This window comes from Mandrillus leucophaeus, unplaced genomic scaffold (assembly GCF_000951045.1).
Source record: "Mandrillus leucophaeus isolate KB7577 unplaced genomic scaffold, Mleu.le_1.0 Scaffold7, whole genome shotgun sequence".
Lineage (NCBI taxonomy): Eukaryota > Metazoa > Chordata > Mammalia > Primates > Cercopithecidae > Mandrillus > Mandrillus leucophaeus.
The window spans coordinates 4,773,695-4,791,784 of record NW_012107585.1 but is presented as its reverse complement, the minus strand read 5'-3'; the positions used below and the strand labels follow the sequence as shown (position 1 = coordinate 4,791,784).

At 44.7% G+C, this 18,090-nt stretch overlaps 1 protein-coding gene across 2 annotated transcripts in view; it reads right to left on the bottom strand.

The window, feature by feature from the left end:
- The window catches only part of TMEM233 (transmembrane protein 233), a 46,197-nt gene extending 32,591 nt beyond the window's left edge, over positions 1–13,606 (bottom strand). Inside the window, exon 1 of one of the 2 annotated variants that reach the window (XM_011964412.1) lies at positions 13,019–13,606. In XM_011964412.1, the coding sequence (XP_011819802.1) occupies positions 13,019–13,204 (186 nt within the window). In that variant the 5' untranslated portion in view covers positions 13,205–13,606. The remainder of the gene's footprint in view (positions 1–13,018) is intronic. The other variant, XM_011964411.1, reaches the window with a different exon arrangement.
- Positions 13,607–18,090: the final 4,484 nt, after the last annotated feature.

Here is an 18,090-nt window from a genome sequence, read left to right as displayed (position 1 = left end):
CCATTGTATAGGTGGGAAAACCTAGTCTCAGAGAAATTAGGATAAGAGCTGAGCTGGGATTCAGACTTAGGAGTTGAGTTCAGAGCCTGGCCCAACATGATGTTTGCCTTTGAATCTGTACCCCCACCCAGTGTACATGTTGGGGGCTAAAGGAGAAACTACAAGCAAAAATGGAAAGCAGTTTTGTGAAAAACTCTGGGATACATAAACAGGCCTCTAAGGTTCACAAAACAGTGAAAGAAGCAAGGGCCAGAAAATCTGCAAAAAGGAGAGAAAATATTTGCAGTTCACATATTTATGAAGTCTTTGTAGTTAGTATATATATGTGTGTGTGTGTATGTGTGTATATATATACACACACATATATCTCTTAAACTCAACAATAAAAAGGCGAACAACCCACTTAAAGAGAGGCAAAGTCTCTAAATGGACATTTCTTTGAAGAATACAAATTGCCAGTAAGCACAGGAAATGCTCAATATCATTAGTCACTAGAGAAATGCAAAGAAAAACCTCAAAAAGATACTACTTTGCACCTACTGGGATAGCCACAATAAAAAAGATAATAACATGTGTTATTAAGGATACAGAGAAACTGGAACCCTTGTACAGGGATGGTGGGATTGCAAAATTGTGTGGGTGCTTTGGAAATGGTCTAGCAGTTCCTCAACAAGTTAAACATATCGTTATCATACTACCCAACAATTCCACTCCTAGATCTATACTTAAGAAAATTGAAAACATAAGTTCATACAAAAAAGTTGTTCATGAATATTCCTAGCAGCATATTTTTAAGAGCCAAAAAATGGAATCAACCCAATGTCCATCAATGAATGAACAGAAAAACACAATATGGAATATCCATACAATAGAATATTATTCAGCCTTAAAAAGAATGAAGTACTGATTAATGCTACAACATGGATGAACCCTGAAAACGTGATGCTAAGTGAAAGAGGACATATATGAAAGATCACATATTATATGATTCCATTTATAAGAAATATCCAGAATAGGTAAATCCGTAGAGATAGACAGTAGATTAGAGATTGCCAGGGGTTGTGGGGATGAGTAGTGACTCCTAATGGCTGTATTAGTCCATTCTCATGCTGTTATAAATAAATATCTGAGGGTGGGTACTTTATAATAAAAGAGATTTAATTGACTCACAGCTCCACATGGCTGGGGAAGCCTCAGGAAACTTACAATCATGGTGGAAAGCACCTCTTCACAGGACAGCAGGAGAGAGAATGAGTGCCAAGTGAATTGGGGAAGAGCCCCTCATAAAACCATCGTATCTCGTGAGAACTCACTCAATATGATGAAAACAGCATGGGGGAAACCACCCCTATGATTCAATCACCTCCCATCAGGTCCCTCCCATGACAGGTGGGGCTTATGGAAACTGCAATTCAAGATGAGATTTGGGTGAGGACACAGCTAAACCACAACATTCCACCCACGGCCCCTCCCAAGTTTTATGTCCTCACATTTCAAGACACAAAAATCATGCACTTCCAACAGTCACCTGAAGTCTTAACTCATCCAGCATTAACCCCAAAGTCCAGATCCAAAGTTTCATCAAAGACAAGGCAAGTCCCTTCTGCCTATGAGCCTGTAAAATCAAAAGCAAGTAAGTCACTTCCTAGATACAATGGGAGTACAGGCATTGGGTAAATACATCCATTCTAAATGGGAGAAATTGACCAAAACAAAGGATGAAAGTCCAAAATCCAATAGGGCAGTCATTACACCTTAAAGTTTCAAAATAATCTCCTTTGACTCCATGTTTCACATCCAGGTCATACTGATGCAAGAGGTGGGCTCCCATGGCCTTGGGCAGCTCTGCCTCTGTGGCTTTGCAGGGTATAGTCCCCGCCCTGGCTGCTTCCATGGCTGGTGTTGAGTGTTGTGGGTTGCACCAGGTGCATGGTGCAAGCTATCAGAGGATCTACCATTCTGGCGTCTGGAGGACAGTGGCCCTCTTCTCATAGCTCCACTAGGCAGTGCCCCAATGGGGACTCTGTGTGGGGCTCTGTCCCCACATTTCCCTTCCACACTGCCCTAGCAGAAATTCTTTTTGAGGGCTCCACTCCTGCAGCAAACTTCTGCCTGGACATCCAGGCATTTCCATACATCCTCTGAAATCTAGGCAGAAGTGAGTTTTCTCCCTTTCTCTGTCTCTGTCTCTGTTTCTTTCTTTCCCAGTGACCCCTCCTTATACTCCCTTCCATCTGTAGACTTACATAAATTTCTGAACATAGTCTGATTTTTTTTTCCAGGTGCAAGAAACTCTTTTTATATAGACCAATATTGTTTTAAATTCCAAACTCCTAGATAGCAGGCTCCCATCAAAATAGCTTGATGTATGTGGGCACTTAGCAAATATTTTTAGGAATAACATCTGAGTTTTTGGATGACTTTGGGATTTCTAGTTTGGGTTTTGCTTGCTCCTGTTTCTACACCTGAAAGTGGTGCTGGGAATTCTGAGACTGGGCTTCCAGACTACAAGGTGCATTTTCTTTTCAGCACCGTTGATTCATTCATGCTTGTCTCTCTTCCTCTTGGGCTTTTGGGCTTTTTCTCTCCATAAATATTTTCAGGATAAGTAAGAATTGTCCTTTTTGGCTGTCTATCATTAGAGCCAAAAGCTATGGAGGAATTCTGACAGGCTTGATTGAGAGTATTGTATCATACTTCTTATATTGATGGGGGTAAATCTGTTAAAAGAGAAAGCTTCTAGAACAATCAAAGCTGTTTTCTATCAAAGAGTAAGGCAGGGCCAGACGTGGTGGCTCACGCCTCTAATCCCAGCACTTCAGGAGGCTGATGGGGGTAGATCCCTTGAGCACAGGCATTCAAGACCAATCTGGGCAACATGGTGAACCATATATACAATAAATACAAAAAAGTTTAGCTAGGCATGGTGGTGTGTGCCTATAGTCCCAGCTGCCTGGGAGGCTGAACTGGGAGGATCAACTGAGCCTGGGGAGGTCAAGGCTGCAGTGACCTGTGGTTGTACCACTGCACTCCAGCCTGTGCAACAGAGTGAGACCCTGTCTTAAAAAAAAAAAAAAAAAAAAGGAAAGGCATAGCTGTCTGATTATAATGCTTCATGGGTGTAAGGACTGTCATGTTTGATTTTGTTGGAGAGGCTTACCACATTTCTGAGCCTCAGTTTTCTTAAGGATAAATAAGGAGAACAGCTTCCTTATGTACCTTGCTGGGATTTTTGCAAGGAACAAGTGAAATCGTGTCAATATGAAATGCTTTAAAAAGTAAAGACAAATGTATAAATGTTGCAATAATAATAATAATAATAGAAATACTAAACTACTATAAAAATTACCCACAGCAAAGAACAAATAAAGTTATCAAAGAGGAGTAAAATAGAGAAAGTCTCTTTTAGTTTGGGGAATAGAAGATATGATACAAAGGGTAAAGGAAACAAAGTCAAGTTCCTGAATTTCACCTGCAGCAAAAAAAAAAAGAGAGTGAGGGAGGAAGGAAATTAGCAAAAATTTGGCTAGGGAGACTCATTCAAAACAGCCAACTTAGCCAAGCATAGTGGCTCATGCCTGTAATCTCAGCACTTTGGAGGCTGAGGCAGGAAGATCACTTGAGGCCAGGAGTTTGAGACCAGCTTGGGCAACACAGGGAGATTCTGTTTCTACAAAAAAAAATTTAAAAATTAGCCAGGCTTAGTGGCTCATGTCTGTCATTCCAGCACTTTGGAGACTGAAGTGTGAGGATCACTTGAGTCAGGATATTGAGGCTGCAGTGAGCCATGATTGCACCATTGCACTCCAGTCTGGGTGACAGAGTAAGATCCTGCCTCAAAAACAAAAACAAAACAGAAAAACAACAAAAACAAACCAAACCCAAAAACACCCAAGTTGGAAGAAAGGGGGAGAGGTGGGTCTACAACGCAAGAATGTTAAGGATGGATACCATGCAATCTTCCCATATAAACAGCAGCTGTACTCATTAAAATGAGAACCAAGGTATTATTAAGAATAGTATTTCCCAAAATGTGTGCTGTGGCATATTAGCCTTGTGATCCAAGAATCCGGGAAAATGCTTAGTAAATGCCCTATACTATACTATTCCATTAAAGAGCCATAATGCATGGTGGTTTGCCAAAGGCTCCAAAAAGCTCCAAAGGAAAGAAAAGACTTAACTTTTGCTCAACTCAGCATTTGGTTTCTCAATTTAATCCTCTCCTGCACCTGTACCTTTTTTGGTAAAATTTGTTATCACCAGACACAACCAGTTTTCTGAGAAGCCGCATTTTGCAAAGTCTGGCTTAATTCTTGAACGTGCAGACCTGGACATTCTCAGGTATGTTCAGGCTCACATTTCTGGATGAGGGGCTTTGAGCTGAAGAGTGTCCTGCCCTGAACTAACAAACTGAGAATAAAGACAAATTTCCAAACGTGGACCCACTGGTCTGCAATGTGAACATATTGGTGAGCTCTGGAGCAGCCAGGAAAATTATCCTTGGGAACCAAGCCTTGGCCAACCTCTCAGTGACCCTTGGCATTTGCCTGAGTCTCCTGGATATTTTCCAAAGAAGGTTTTGGCAGGAATGCAGAACACAGTTGGGGAAGGGAAGCAAACCCTCAGAGATAAAGGTAGGAGCAGACTTTGGCCTGTGTAGTCATTAATTCATTAATTCATTTATTCATTCATCAAATGTTTGTTACATGTGGACTTCATGCTTGACATTGTGCTAGGTGCTGGGGCTAAGAGTGTAATCTTAAGGGGCTCACATACACAAATCAGTGCAAGGAAGTAAAGATGACCCGAGAGGAAATCTGTTCAGAGTATAGAGGGCACAACCTTGAGTGAAAGAGAGGAGGCAATCAAAAAAGGCTTCACGGAGGAGGTGATTTTCTAGCTGAGCCTTGAAAGAGGAGTGGAGTCTGCATTTTAACAAGATCCTTAGGTGATTAAAGTTCTAGGATGTGAATTCTACCTGGGCTCCCCTTGATGATTATTTGAAGGTATTCTTCAAAGTCATCATTGACATTCACACATAAACCAGAAATAGTTTTCTTACTAATTAATGACAAGCTCTACCTCAACCATAGCCTTTTTGGCCAACTCATTTAATAGCTGCTGTCTTGTTCTCTTATCTGCCGCTCATCTGGGCAGATAATGACTTAGGAGTCATTAGGAGTCAGATAATGACTTAGGAGGAAAACTCAGAAGTTCTATCTGAATTTCTTTCTTTTTACTTTTTTTGTTTGTTTGTTTTGAGACAGGGTCTCATTCTGCTGCCCAGGCTGGAGTGCAGTGGCATGATCTCGGCTCCCTGCGATCTCCACCTCCTGGGCTCAAGTGATTTTCCTGCCTCTGCCTTTTGGGTAGCTTGGACTACAGGCACTCACTACTGTGCCCAGCTATTTTTCTTTTCTTTTTTTTTTTTTTTTTGTAGAGACGGGATTTTATGTTGCCCAGGCTTGTCTCAAGCTTCTGAGCTCAGGTGGTCCACCCCCCTCAGCCTCCTAAAGTGCTAGGATTACAGGCGTAAACTACCATGCCTGGCCCTCTTTTTACTTTTTATTATGGAAAGTTTTAAATGTATACACAATTTGACGGGGTAATATAATAAATCCCCATGTTCCCATAACCCAGCTTCCACTGTCATGCATTAGTGGCCAATCTTGTTATATCTCTATCCCCACATATTATGTTATAACAAACCCAGCCTTTACAGCATTTCATCAGTAAATTTAAATGGCTCTTAAATTGTATTTTTTAAAATTAGGAGCACACAGATTCACATCTTGAAATAGACATAGTCTGTACCACCCATGATCTGAAAGGACTCTAAAAACAGTTTAAATTCTAGATTCTCAAATACCAAATGTCAGTGGCCACCAAGAGGCAAAACTTACGAAAGTAACTGATGAGGCAGGGCTGCTGGGGAAATGTGCATATTTGCAAAATCTATGGGTATCTGGAACGCGACCTTCCCATGATGACACACTTCGGACAGGGTCTTCGTCATCTGGAACCATCTGAATGCTCTTCAGAGCTTCAAGCAAGAAATTCAAAAGAAATAAGTCACAGGGGTCTGTAATTTTAATACCCCATTTCTCATGTGACAATCTCAGCTGTGGAAAGAGCCAGAGAACATTGGGAGAAGTGACAGGGAGACAGCCAATGAATCAGCATTCGGTGCTCCAACTAGCGGGCAGTGTCAAGCCCTCTGGATCAGTTGCCTGCACCAAGACCTGTTATTTCCAAGTTCACAGACACACACGATCTTCCCCCTACACCTAGCTGAAGTTCACCTGAAGCAGTTTTGACGGGCGAACAGCCAAAACTGTATTTCAAGCTCTGGTGGAGCTTGGGTCAGATGGAAAAAACACGTGGTTTGGTTTGTTTTTCATCCCGTGAGTATTTACTGACCACTGACCTTATCATCCACAGCAGGTACGGTCAGACTTGGGGCATGGCTGTGGCTTACGGTGCCGGCCCACAACCAGATCATGGGTTGTGACAAAGCCTTCAGACCAACCATCCATTATCAACTGCATCTTCTGTGGGTGTGAGAGATGGGTTGCCTTGTTTTCAGGAGCATTTCTCTGTCTCTTATCTGTGTCCAGTCCCTTTTCTGGATCCCACGTCTTTTTTCTTGACTTACTCCCTTCTTTTTGGGAGGCACATTCGCCCATGACTTTCTGAGAAAAGATGCACACCAGACAATTTATTTGAGACCTTAAATGCCTGGAAAAGTCTTTATTCTTCTCTCTCCCTTGAATGATTATTTAGATGGGTCTAGAACTGAAGTTGTGAATAATTTTCTTTTAGGATTTTTGAAGTCATCTTTTCACTATTGTTTAGCCTTCAGCATTCCTGATAACAATTCTGAAGCCATTATTAATCCACATGAGCTTGTTAATGGGTGGGTGGATGGCATCCTCTCTCTGGAGGACTCCTAAAGATTTTTTCTTTTGGACTGGTCACATCCTTGAAGAGAAATTCTCCAATTTCTGTCCAGGAAACCAAGTTGGGGAAGGAGCTTCCTTGTTCAACATTGCAGCTTTCCATGAATCTCGTTTTCAGCTTGGCACCTAAACTCTTATCTCAGCTGTGCCTGGTGTCTACAGTCATTCTGTTTAATCTTACCACAGAGAAAATCTCTAATCTTCTGAGATGGTGAGGAAGTGGGGGCCTGGCTGTGTGGGGTGGTAGGCGATCTCTGGCAGTTCCACGACTTCATAAACAGACTTTCAAAGATTTTCCCTACCCTTTATTCCTAACATCAGAGGCAGTGTCTTCAGCTAGTACCTCCAATTTCTGAGCTTTCCTAGAGCTTTGCAGAGAAAAATGACTTTCTTCTTGTTGGCTACTATTTGTACAGGATTTAGATTTCAGTGTCACCTACTACGCAAAATTAGTTGATGTCCAACCAGCTATTTTCCATCGTCTAAGATTTTGTCACCACACTCATTTCTTCTTCTGTTTTCCTAATTTGTCCTTGAGTGTTTATATCATTTTAAATTCATTTACTACCATTTTTTTTTTAAATTCTGGGCACATATAGGTATATACGTTTATGGGGTACATGAGATGTTTTGATACAGGCATGCAATGTGAAATAAGCACATCATGGAGAATGGGGTATCCATCCCCTCAAGCATTTATCCTTTATGTTACAGACAATGTAATTACACCCTTTAAGTTATTTAGAAATGCATAATTAAGTTATTATTGACTGTAGTCACCCTATTGTGCTACCAAATAGCACTTACTATCATTTTAAGTGGTCTTAGAAGGGGTGGGAGCAAAACAGGTATGTTCAATATTTCATGATTAATCAAAAGTCCTCTTTGCTTATTTGTATGTGTTTCAGTTTGGCATTAATATTTACCTTATGCTGCAACAAATTTTTATTCCAGTGACATGTCTACTATTGGTCATTGTTTTTATTCTTATCAAATTTTCTAGTCGCAATAAAAACAGAAAAACTGGAAAAGGTAATGGCTTGTATCTCTAGAATAGACATATCTTCCATCATCATCACCATCATCAAATCAATACTTATTGAATTCTAGCTGTGTTCTAAGCAGTGACCTGAAAACTTTTGACTCTTATTATCTAATCTCCACAATTGCATTTGGGTAAATACTATCACAACCCCCATTTTACAAGGTGGAAAAACCAAGCTTCAGAAAGATCGAGGCACTTGCATAAAATCATAAGCACATCAAAGAAAAGGATTGGAACCTTAATGGTTGGTCTCTAGACAGGTTCTCTAGACAGGGATGTGTGTAAGACATGTCAGGCAATGGTGTGCTTGGGAATCTCGACTAGGGGTTGTACCATTCCCCTTGAAGGCATTTAGAAATGTGGGAGCATCTGTGGTGGTCTCGATGATTTGGGGGTGCTACTGGCATTTGGTGGAAAGACTCAAAGTACTACTGTCCTGCCATGCTATGAATTGTTCCCCAATGAAGAATGGGCAAATCCCCACACACCTATTGGTAGGTGTGAGAGAGAAGTGCTAATGAAAAGCTTATACGCCACCCGGTCAAAAGTCATTGGTTATTTTGTATCCATGATTAGAGTGACCAATTGGTTCAGTTTTGCAAATGATTCATCATGATGTCATCAAGAATTGAGGGCTGGCACAAACTCGTCTTCTGAGTAAGGTAGCAAATTCCAGCGACAAAACCAATAGACAGTGAACTAACCCTAAATTTGCCAACACTCTTGCAGCTTGCCTAAAGCCCCACTTCTTTGAGATCCAGGAGGGCAGAGACCTTTCTGATCTTATTTGCCACTTGATAGAGACAAAGGAATAGCTGGAATAGAGCCTGGCACCTAATAGATGCTCAATAAGTACGTGCTGAATAACAAATAAATATTCTTTCTCCAGGGTCGAGGGCCACATTAGGAAATTATAGGGTTCTTTTACAGGGAATAAACAGATAGCCAGGGATGGGTGGGATCATGATGAATGAGGCCTGAAAGCCAGCTTGTGCTCCTCACCAAGCTATGTGCCCTGGTGGAGGGTTGTGTCTGCATGGAGAAAATGTGCCATATTCAAATTCACGCAAAGATGCAATATGAGCTACCAGGAACCCAGTCTAGGGAGAAATTCTTGAGATATGCGTCTCTCACATTGAGGTTAAGTATGCTTTCAACAAATAGACTTTCAATACATAGAGGAAGCAACACTTCTCTGTTCCTGACAATGCTTGACCTTTCAACACTCAATACAACAAGACATGTTGGACTAGAGTTCATCTGCGGTGTGCCACCTCCTAACCCCCAGGACCCCAGGACTCCCCTGGAGCTACATGGGGTGGTAGAAAGAACACAGAAATCCACAACTTGAAGAACACTCTTCTTGAATGTGTATTTTTCCAAAGTAGTTTTCTTTGCCAGCACCTACTCTAATTTGGTGATTTTATAGAAAGCTTCTCAGGCTTGGTTTAATAAATATTTAAGTATTGATTGTTTTGAGATTGTTGGCTCTTTTTTACCATTCTGGAAACTAATTATTTTGAACCTTGCCAATATGTTCCACACATCCATGTTTATAACAATTTGCGTCATCCTACAGTGCTTCTTCACTGGGATGATCTTGGTATTGCGAACATGTCCATTCTTCACTGGGGGAGAGCCCCTAGCATGGCAGACATTAGTACTTTGGCTCTTTCCACCAAATGCCAGTAACACCCCAAATCATTGAGAGCACCACAAATCATGAATTACAGAGAAGTGAGAGTTGAAAAAAGTGAGAGTTGAAAAAGGACCGAACATCACAAGAGACCCTAGGGGAAGCAAACGCCTGGCAGAATTGGTCTCCCACCTTCCTACTGCACATCTTTCCTCTTCCTCTTTGTCCTTTGTCCTTTGGAGTCCTTGTGATGAAACTGATCAAGCCCAGAGCTGCACTATATCCATGGGAAAACACTTCCAGTACCTTAGAGAAAGTGCAACAGGAAGGGTGTAGGGCACACCGTTTAGAATTTCTGTTTGTTTTCATATGTAACATGATATCTCCAAGTTCCACATCTATACATCTGACAATTATTGCATGTACCTAGCATAGTGCTAACAGCTAAAATGCTTTGTTTTGTTTCATCCTTACAACAGTTTTGCTCATCTTAAAACAGCGTTCACATTCCCATTTTATAGATGAAGAAACCAAGGGTTTAAAAAGGTACAAAACCTGGCCGGGCGCAGTGGCTCACCCACATAATCCCAGCACTTTGGGAGGCCGAGGTGGGCGGATCACTTGAGGTCAGGAGTTTGAGATCAGCCTGGGCAACATGGTGAAACCCCGTCTCTACCAAAAATACAAAAATTAGTCGGGCGTGGTGGCCTGCGTCTGTAATCCCAGTTAGTTGGGGTGGCTGGGGTGGGAGGATCGCTTGAACCCAGGAGGTGGAGGTTGCAGTGAGCCAAGATTGTGCCACTGCACTCACTCCAGCCTGGGTGACAGAGCGAGACTCTGTCTTAAATAAATAAATAAATAAATAAATAAAGATACAAACTTGTCCATAGTAAACTGTCTCCAGGGTCTGTTCTGGCAACAGAATAGTCTCTTATAAAACTGAAAAAGGCTTGGGGGAGGGAATGGGGAAGAGGGGATTAGAAAAGGAAGTTTCAATTCAAAGCATGTGCAAACCTCTTCTCCCAGGGCATACCAAGCAGCATCATTAATATCTGACCTGTCACTACCAGCTGGAGTGCCAGCTCATTTCAGACCAATGAGGGAAAAAGGCTTTGCACGCAGTTTTCTAAGTGGCACTGGGAAAGGGGTGAATTGGCTGCTTCATTAATAAACCAGGATAGAATGTGGGCACCAGTGCCAGCCAGACAGTCTGCTGCTGCCTGGAGAATTTGGCTGCAGCATCGTTTCCAGACTCTCGGCAAAAAGAGTCAAGACCGGATATATGGGGATAGGAAGGAAGGGAGGAAATTGGCTGGTTGGTCTGAAGGAACCGGATGCGACGGCTGCCGGGCCTCCAGGATGGGAAAAAAAGATTAATGATTCATCCACACCATTCATTCATGCATGCATTCATGTCATAATACTTATTAAGCATCTACCACGTGCCAGATTTTCTTCCAGATGCTGAAGATACAGGAACCGACAAATATTCCTGACCTCATAGAGCTTATATTCTAATGAGAGGGACAGACTGTAAACATACAAATAATTAAAATGCTATATCAGATGGAGAGAAGTAATTTGGTCAAAAGGCAGCAGAGAGGAAAGAACAGAGCTTGCGCGGCGTGGGTGGGTGGGGGTCCTGATTTTAAACAGCAATCACAGAAGGCCTCATGAAGTGACATTTGAGTAAAGATTTTGTGAAGATACCATGCTGGGCCCTGTTCTAAGCACTTAACAATTATGTCATGAATGCTCCCAACAACCCCAAGAAACCTGGCTGTGATTATTCCGGTTTTACAAAGAGACTGAGGTTCAGAGATGCAGTGACTTCAGAGATCACATAGCTAGAAAGTGGGAGAATTGGGATTTGAATACAGGCTTGACTGAACTTCAGCGGCTGCGCGCGCTTTCACGTCGGCGCAGACGCCGTCCACAAACTGGTTTGGGAAAGGGCAATTTACGGCTGCAAGTGACCTTGCAGGAGCCTTGCAGGTGACCACGAAGCGAATGTGGTGCCACCACCCGTGGGCAAGTGTGGGCGGACTTGACGGGGGACGGGTGGTTCGCAATTTTCACCGCGCTAAATCAGGGCTCTGCGTCTGTGGCCGGGGAGTTCAGTGGCCCAGCTGCAGGCGAGGTGGGCCGGTGGGGGAGGGGGCGCAACTGCAAGGGTTGTCCCGGGACAGTGCCGGTCCGAACCTCACCCCGCCGCCACCCCCGGGCCAGCTGCTGCAGTCAATAAGGCGAGGACCTAGCAGGCGCTTGTCGCCTTCCCGGTGGGGTTCGCTCGGGTGTTCCTACTAGGGTTGAAGAGGGCTAGAGAGCTGAGCTCCGGAAGGGCGGACGGGAGGCCCCAGCGGCCACTCCTAGAGAGGAGGGCAGCTCGGGAGGCCTGCGCGGAGAGGGCGGGCGGAGCCGCACGTTGCGTGGAATTCCCCAGTTCATTCCCAGGAGAGCTCTGGGCGCAGGACAGAGAGGTGGAGGGGCGCCTGGGAGCCCTGGGGGACACCAAGAGAGGCGAAGTTAGGGCCAGTGCGCAACAAACAGGGAGGAACTACGACGCACTGGGTAGAAAGAGTAACAGAGGCGCGCCCATTTTGCTGGTGAGGGGGGCACACGGGGAGCCCAAGAAAGACCTAAAGAGGTAGCGGGTGTAAGGCAGCCTCGGGGGCGTTAAAAAGCGGGTGCCGGAGGGAGGCAAGGAGAGGAAGCTAGGTGTGGGAAGAAGCGAGAGGACACTGTTGCCTGGACAGAGCGTGCCGTGCCAAAGAGCAGAAACAGGGGGTCAAGGAGAGGGCATCAGGAATCGCCTGGGGACCCCCCGGAGAGTGGCGGAAGCGGTGCCGTTGGGCGCAGCAAAGAGAGAAGGGAGCACAGGCTGAGATAGAAACAGTCCCGGCCGCTGGAGCACAGGAGCCCCTGGCGCCGCAGGGAAAGGAACGTAGAGCCTGCGCGCTCTGGGAATGCACTAACTGCCGCCCACTAGGGTGGCACGCATTGGGGCTCTAGAAAAGAGGGTTGAGAAGCCCCGGGCAAGTGCCTAGGAAGGTCAGAGGAGTCAGCAAAGTCCACGGAAGAACTTCCCCGGGTTGGAGAGGAAACGCACCCTGGGAGCTGGAAAGAAGAGGAAAGCTAGCCTGGGGGAAGCTTCATCAGGGCTCCGAGCACCACGAGGAGTGCAGAGGAGGTGCTGATGATTGCGGGGAGAGCTCTGGGAGCCTGAGAAAGGTGAGGAGGATGTGCGAGGACAAAGAACTCCTAGCGCGGGCGGGGCCGTGAGGAAGGGAGCCGCGGAGAGCGCGCGGAATCCCCTGCAGGGGCTCAAAGCCGCCCGGGTCTCTCCTCCCCGGCTGCCTCTGGCCCTGATTCACTCACCATGATGGAAAAGACCAAAGCCACGATGTTGATGGGGTACGCAGGGCAAAAACACGAGACGATGGTGAGCCACAGGTAGTTCTTGGGCGTGGGCACGTCCTCCTCGGTCTTGTCATCTTCAGTGTTGGCCTCGGGACTGCTGTCCAAAGCCCTCTTGAAGTCCGGGCTGGGGGCGTACTGAGACATGGGCGAGGCCGGCGGTGCCGGGAGGGCGGAGGAGCGCACGGTCTGTGTGGTCTGGGGCTCTGGCCGCCGGCTCGAGGGGAGGCTCTGAAAAGCCAGCGGCTCGGGGCTCAAGGGAGACGTGACCTCACCCCTTCTGCGTCCTCTGCCAGCACCCGCCCGGGCTCAGGGACCCGGGCCAAGAGCCTCCCCACAAGGAGAAAGGGAGGGAGAAAAGGAGTGAGGGGAGGCGGGGAGGACAGAGAGAGCGTCAGCCTGAGAAACGGGACAGGCAGTCGAAGGCATCCTACTGCCTGAAGGACACACCCAGAGACCGTCGGAGGGACGCACAAACTCACACTGAAAAGTCTGGAATAAAAGGAGGCTCAGAGAAGGAGGACGCAAAGGCCCATTAAGTTCCAAATTGGCCAGCCCGCGGGCTGAAGATGACCTGCTCATTTTTAAAAGCCACTTAATTCTAATACATTTAGATGGGATAGGACCAACCCTATCCAGTTGGCAACAGACTCACTACTTCCTCTTGACTTCAACGTTTTACCTTAACTGTCTGGTGCCTTGGCATTTGATTTGTCTCCTGTGCCTCAGACCTTGAACACTGAGCCCCAGGAATTTCTCCTCCCCCCAGCCCCCTGCCCCAGATGGAGTGGGAACCAGGTGCCCAGCTTTGGCCTCAAAGTTTTCCACATTCTACTTGGGGCTCAAGAGACTGGAGTCAAGTATAGTCAGTCAGTGGGCACTGCCCTGTCCATGCCCGTCCAGGTGCCCATTCTTTCCATTTTTCCACCTGCAGGACCCCTGGGGAGAAATGCAGGTAGATCAGGCTAGCCTAGGCAACCTAGATGGATAAGTGAGTGGGTTGGGGAGAAGAACAAGGTATCCACTTTGGGGACTAGAGCGAGAAAAGCAATTGTATCGGTGTCTAAGCTATTCATGAGAGGGCGTGTGGACCAGAACTGAGGCTCGAATCCAGACAGAACTGGGAAATTGTCACTTCAGGAAAGCCTCTTGGTCTTGCTAAGCCCCTATTTCTCCATCTGAAAAGGCGGAAATAATAATAGTCCCTGCCTCATAAAGGCGTAGTGACTCTTCCATGAGATGGTACATTATCCAGGTAAATCCATGTTCTCAATAAGTATTAGCTATTATTAGCATGCTATTTCTCCTTATACTCTGAAACATAATAGTGCATTATACAGTATCCTAAATCTGATATCCCTTGCAAATATTTCACCAAAAATCCAGGTATTCTGAGCTGCAGGACCACAAAGAAATGAAAATAATTTGATCACGCAGTGTCAACAGCAATTGCTCGCATCATCATACTCGAAACTATTAATCATCTTCTTGGCCTTCTCAGAACATAAGCTGATTGTCTGGGAGATTCTCACTTATCTCATGAGCCATGCTTATTTTGTTACCTGCCTCCCTCATTGGACTGCACACTCCCCGAGAGAAGGGGTCATCTGGCTCATCTTTGTGTCAGCATCTGGCACAGTTCCTGGTACAAGGGATGTGCTTAGTATAGCTTGCTGGGTGAACACACAAAGATGAAATAGTACATTCTCCACCATGCCCTCTTTTTCATTTTGATGGATTAATGAAATGGGAATAACTGAAAGATTAGATTCATCTACTGAATTCTCAACCAAGTCTTTGCATTGGCTGTTCCCTCTTCCTCAACTGCTTTTCCCTGGCTGTCACATGGCTCCTCCTCCTTCTTTCTTTTTTTTTTTTCACTTTGAGACAGAGTCTCACTCTGTCACCCAGGCTGGAGTGCAGTGGTGTGATCTTGGCTCACTGCAACCTCCACCTCCTGGGTTCAGCAGTTCTCTGCCTCAGCCTCCCGAGTAGCTGGGATTACAGGTGTCCACCACCACGCCCAGCTAATTTTTGTATTTTTAGTAGAGGTTTCACCATCTTGGCCAAGCTGGTCTTGAACTCCTGACCTCGTGATCCACCCGCCTTGGCCTCCTAATGTTCTGGGAGGTTCCTCCTTCTTATTCCTCAGGTGACAGCTTAAGTCACTTCCTCAAAGAGAAGTCTTCCTTGTAGATTTATCTAGCGTAGGTCTCCATCCTTATTTTATACTTGCCAGCTTGTTATTTTTTTGTGTGTGTGTAGTGTGTGTCACAATTGTAATTTATTTCTTTACTTGTTCACTGTCTGTTCTTTCTCTAGACTATAACCTGTCCAACCTGTTCAGAACTATATTTCCAGCACTTAAGAATTGTCCTGGTGCATAGTAGGAATGCAAGAAATGTTTCTTAAATGAATTGACCAAAATTACCTGGATGTATTGAAAAAAATGATTTTCAGGTCTTGATCAAGACCTACTTGGATTAGAATTTTCCAGGTAGCACCCCAGAAATCTGTACTTTTTTTTTTGAGACGGAGTCTTGCTCTGTCACCCAGACTGGAGTGCAGTGGTGCGATCTCAGCTTACTGCAAACTCTGTCTCCCGGGTTCACGTCATTCTCCTGCCTCAGCCTCCCGAGTAGCTGGGACTACAGGTGCCCACCACCATGCCCAGCTAATTTTTTGTATTTTTAGTAGAGATGGGGTTTCACTGTGTTAGCCAGGATGGTCTCAATCTCCTGACCTCGTGATCTGCCTTGGCCTCCCAAAGTGCTGGGATTACTGGCGTGAGCCGCCGCCCCCAGCCAGAAATCTGTACTTTTAATGCTTGAGAAAACTGTATTTTTAGAATACTCCCTGGTGATTCTGATGCAACTGAGCAATTTCTCAGATCCCAGTCTGTCTCTAATTCTTAGGACGCAGTCCTGGATCTTTAGCTTGGAGATCCTCTCAGGTGTCCCAAACTCAGTGTGTCAAAGGGGAACTCATTTTCTTCCCCAAGAACCTGCTTCTCAAGGCTTGGTCCTTGGTGAATGAACCCTGCCCACTTTTCCAATCTCTTCTGCCAAGTGTCTCCTTTCTTATTTGCTTATTTATTTACTGTTTATTTTTTAGAAACAGAGTCTTGCTCTGTCGCCCAGGCTGGAGTGCAGTTATGCGATCATAGCTCACTGCAGCCTCGAACTCCTGGCCTCAAGCGATCCTCCCACCTCAGCCTCCCAAAGTGCCGGGATTTACAGGTATGCACCACCATGCCCAGAATTCTCTCCTTTCTTACTGCACTTCAGTTACATAGACATTGTCCCCCGTTTCTCCAACATACCTAACCTTTTCCCACCCCAAAGTCTTCTCTGTACCTACTGTTCCTTCCTCCTGGAATGCTTCCTCTCCTCTCTAACTATTGGTTCCTTCTCATCTTCCAGGACCCACTAACTCACATGTTACCGCCTGACAGAGGCCTTCCGTGACCATTATATCTGAAGTGGAACCCATCCTCTTATTCTCCATTCCATTACCTTGTTTATTTCCTATGTCAGACACGGTCGTTTTTATTTATTTGTCTTCTTATTTACTGTCTTTCCCACTAGAAAGGAAGCTCCACAAGGGCAGAGATTTTTTTTTCCGTTTTGTTTGCTGTGTTATCCCAAACACCCAGGACCATGCCTGGCCCTTAGTAGGTGCTCAACAGATAATTCATTGAATGAATAAATTGTGAATTTAGTCATCCAAGTTAGGTACTTGGCAGCATTCTTCTCTTTCCTTCAGCCTCTCCATGAACTATTCATCAAAATATTGATTCCTTCTCAAAGGTGACTCTTCATTCCATGTCTTCTTTTTCCCATCCTCCTGGCCTTCCAATTCTGGCTCTTATTCACAATGAAAAAGTGCTCTCTGAACCACATTTGTGATCTGAGCCTAATTTATTTTTACAATATTTTTATTTTTATTTTTCCCCCTTCTTTTCACAGATGTCGATGAGGCTAGTTAATTTCGTTGGTGCCAGTAGCCCAAGGTTTGGGTACCAAATGAAATTTTGCTTTTCAAAGTTTTGAACTATATTGTTCACTGTAACCCACTAGTGTTATCTAGGGAAAGCCAAAAGAAGGGATCGTTGACTCATTGTAGACTGTTTCTTCTGCCAGGAAAACAACTGTTTAACGTGAGCCGAGCGCTCTAGAATCGCCAAACATTGACCGAGCACCACTGTTGCCCTAAGCACATTCTCTGTGTGTATCATCTCATTTAATTCTTACAGCAGATTTTCTGAGGGAGGTGATGAGGTTTTCTTTTTCCCAAATGAGGAAACCTAGGAACAGATAGGTAAGGGGACTTGTGTAAAGTCTTCTAGCTAAGAGGAGGTGCCAGAATTTGAACTCGGTCTGAAGTGTTTGTTCAGCTGGTAGGTCCAGGCCAGAAAGTTAAATGGATATCTCTGAAGTTTATTGGAGTTACTATGCTCTGCTCAGGGAAGATGGATTAATAGCTTGTTGACTGGTCTAAGATGTAGCAGTGAAATTGCCATCACTTGAAACTTTTCAAATTAAATTGAAAAGAAAGTGCCTGCACCAGAAAGTGTAATGTATATGGCGCTGATTCTTGAGGGATGCATTAGATCACTCAGTGGGGGTTTCCAGCTCTAATTTCCTGAGCTTCACTAATTTTCTCTTGAGAGGTCAGTTTATTGTTCTTGGATGAATCCTACTGGCTGATTGCTTAATAATGTGGCAATACCTACCCTCTTTAAAATGAGACAGAGGAGAAAGCAACTTTCTAATAGCCAGCCTAGGAGAGGGAAAAGGCTTACTGTAGTTTTCTGGATTCTAGTGTATCAACTTGCCTTTTTGATCTTTGAAACAAGTTTATTTCCAAATGTAAAAGAAATATGTATTGATTTTAGAAAATTGAGAAAATGAATAAAAATGTAAACAGAAAGAGGTATCATCCAAGTAACCAAACAGAAGGGACTGTTTCCTTCTGGTCCTCTTTCTACATGTATATATCGTTTTCCACTAAAATGGAATTATATACAGTTT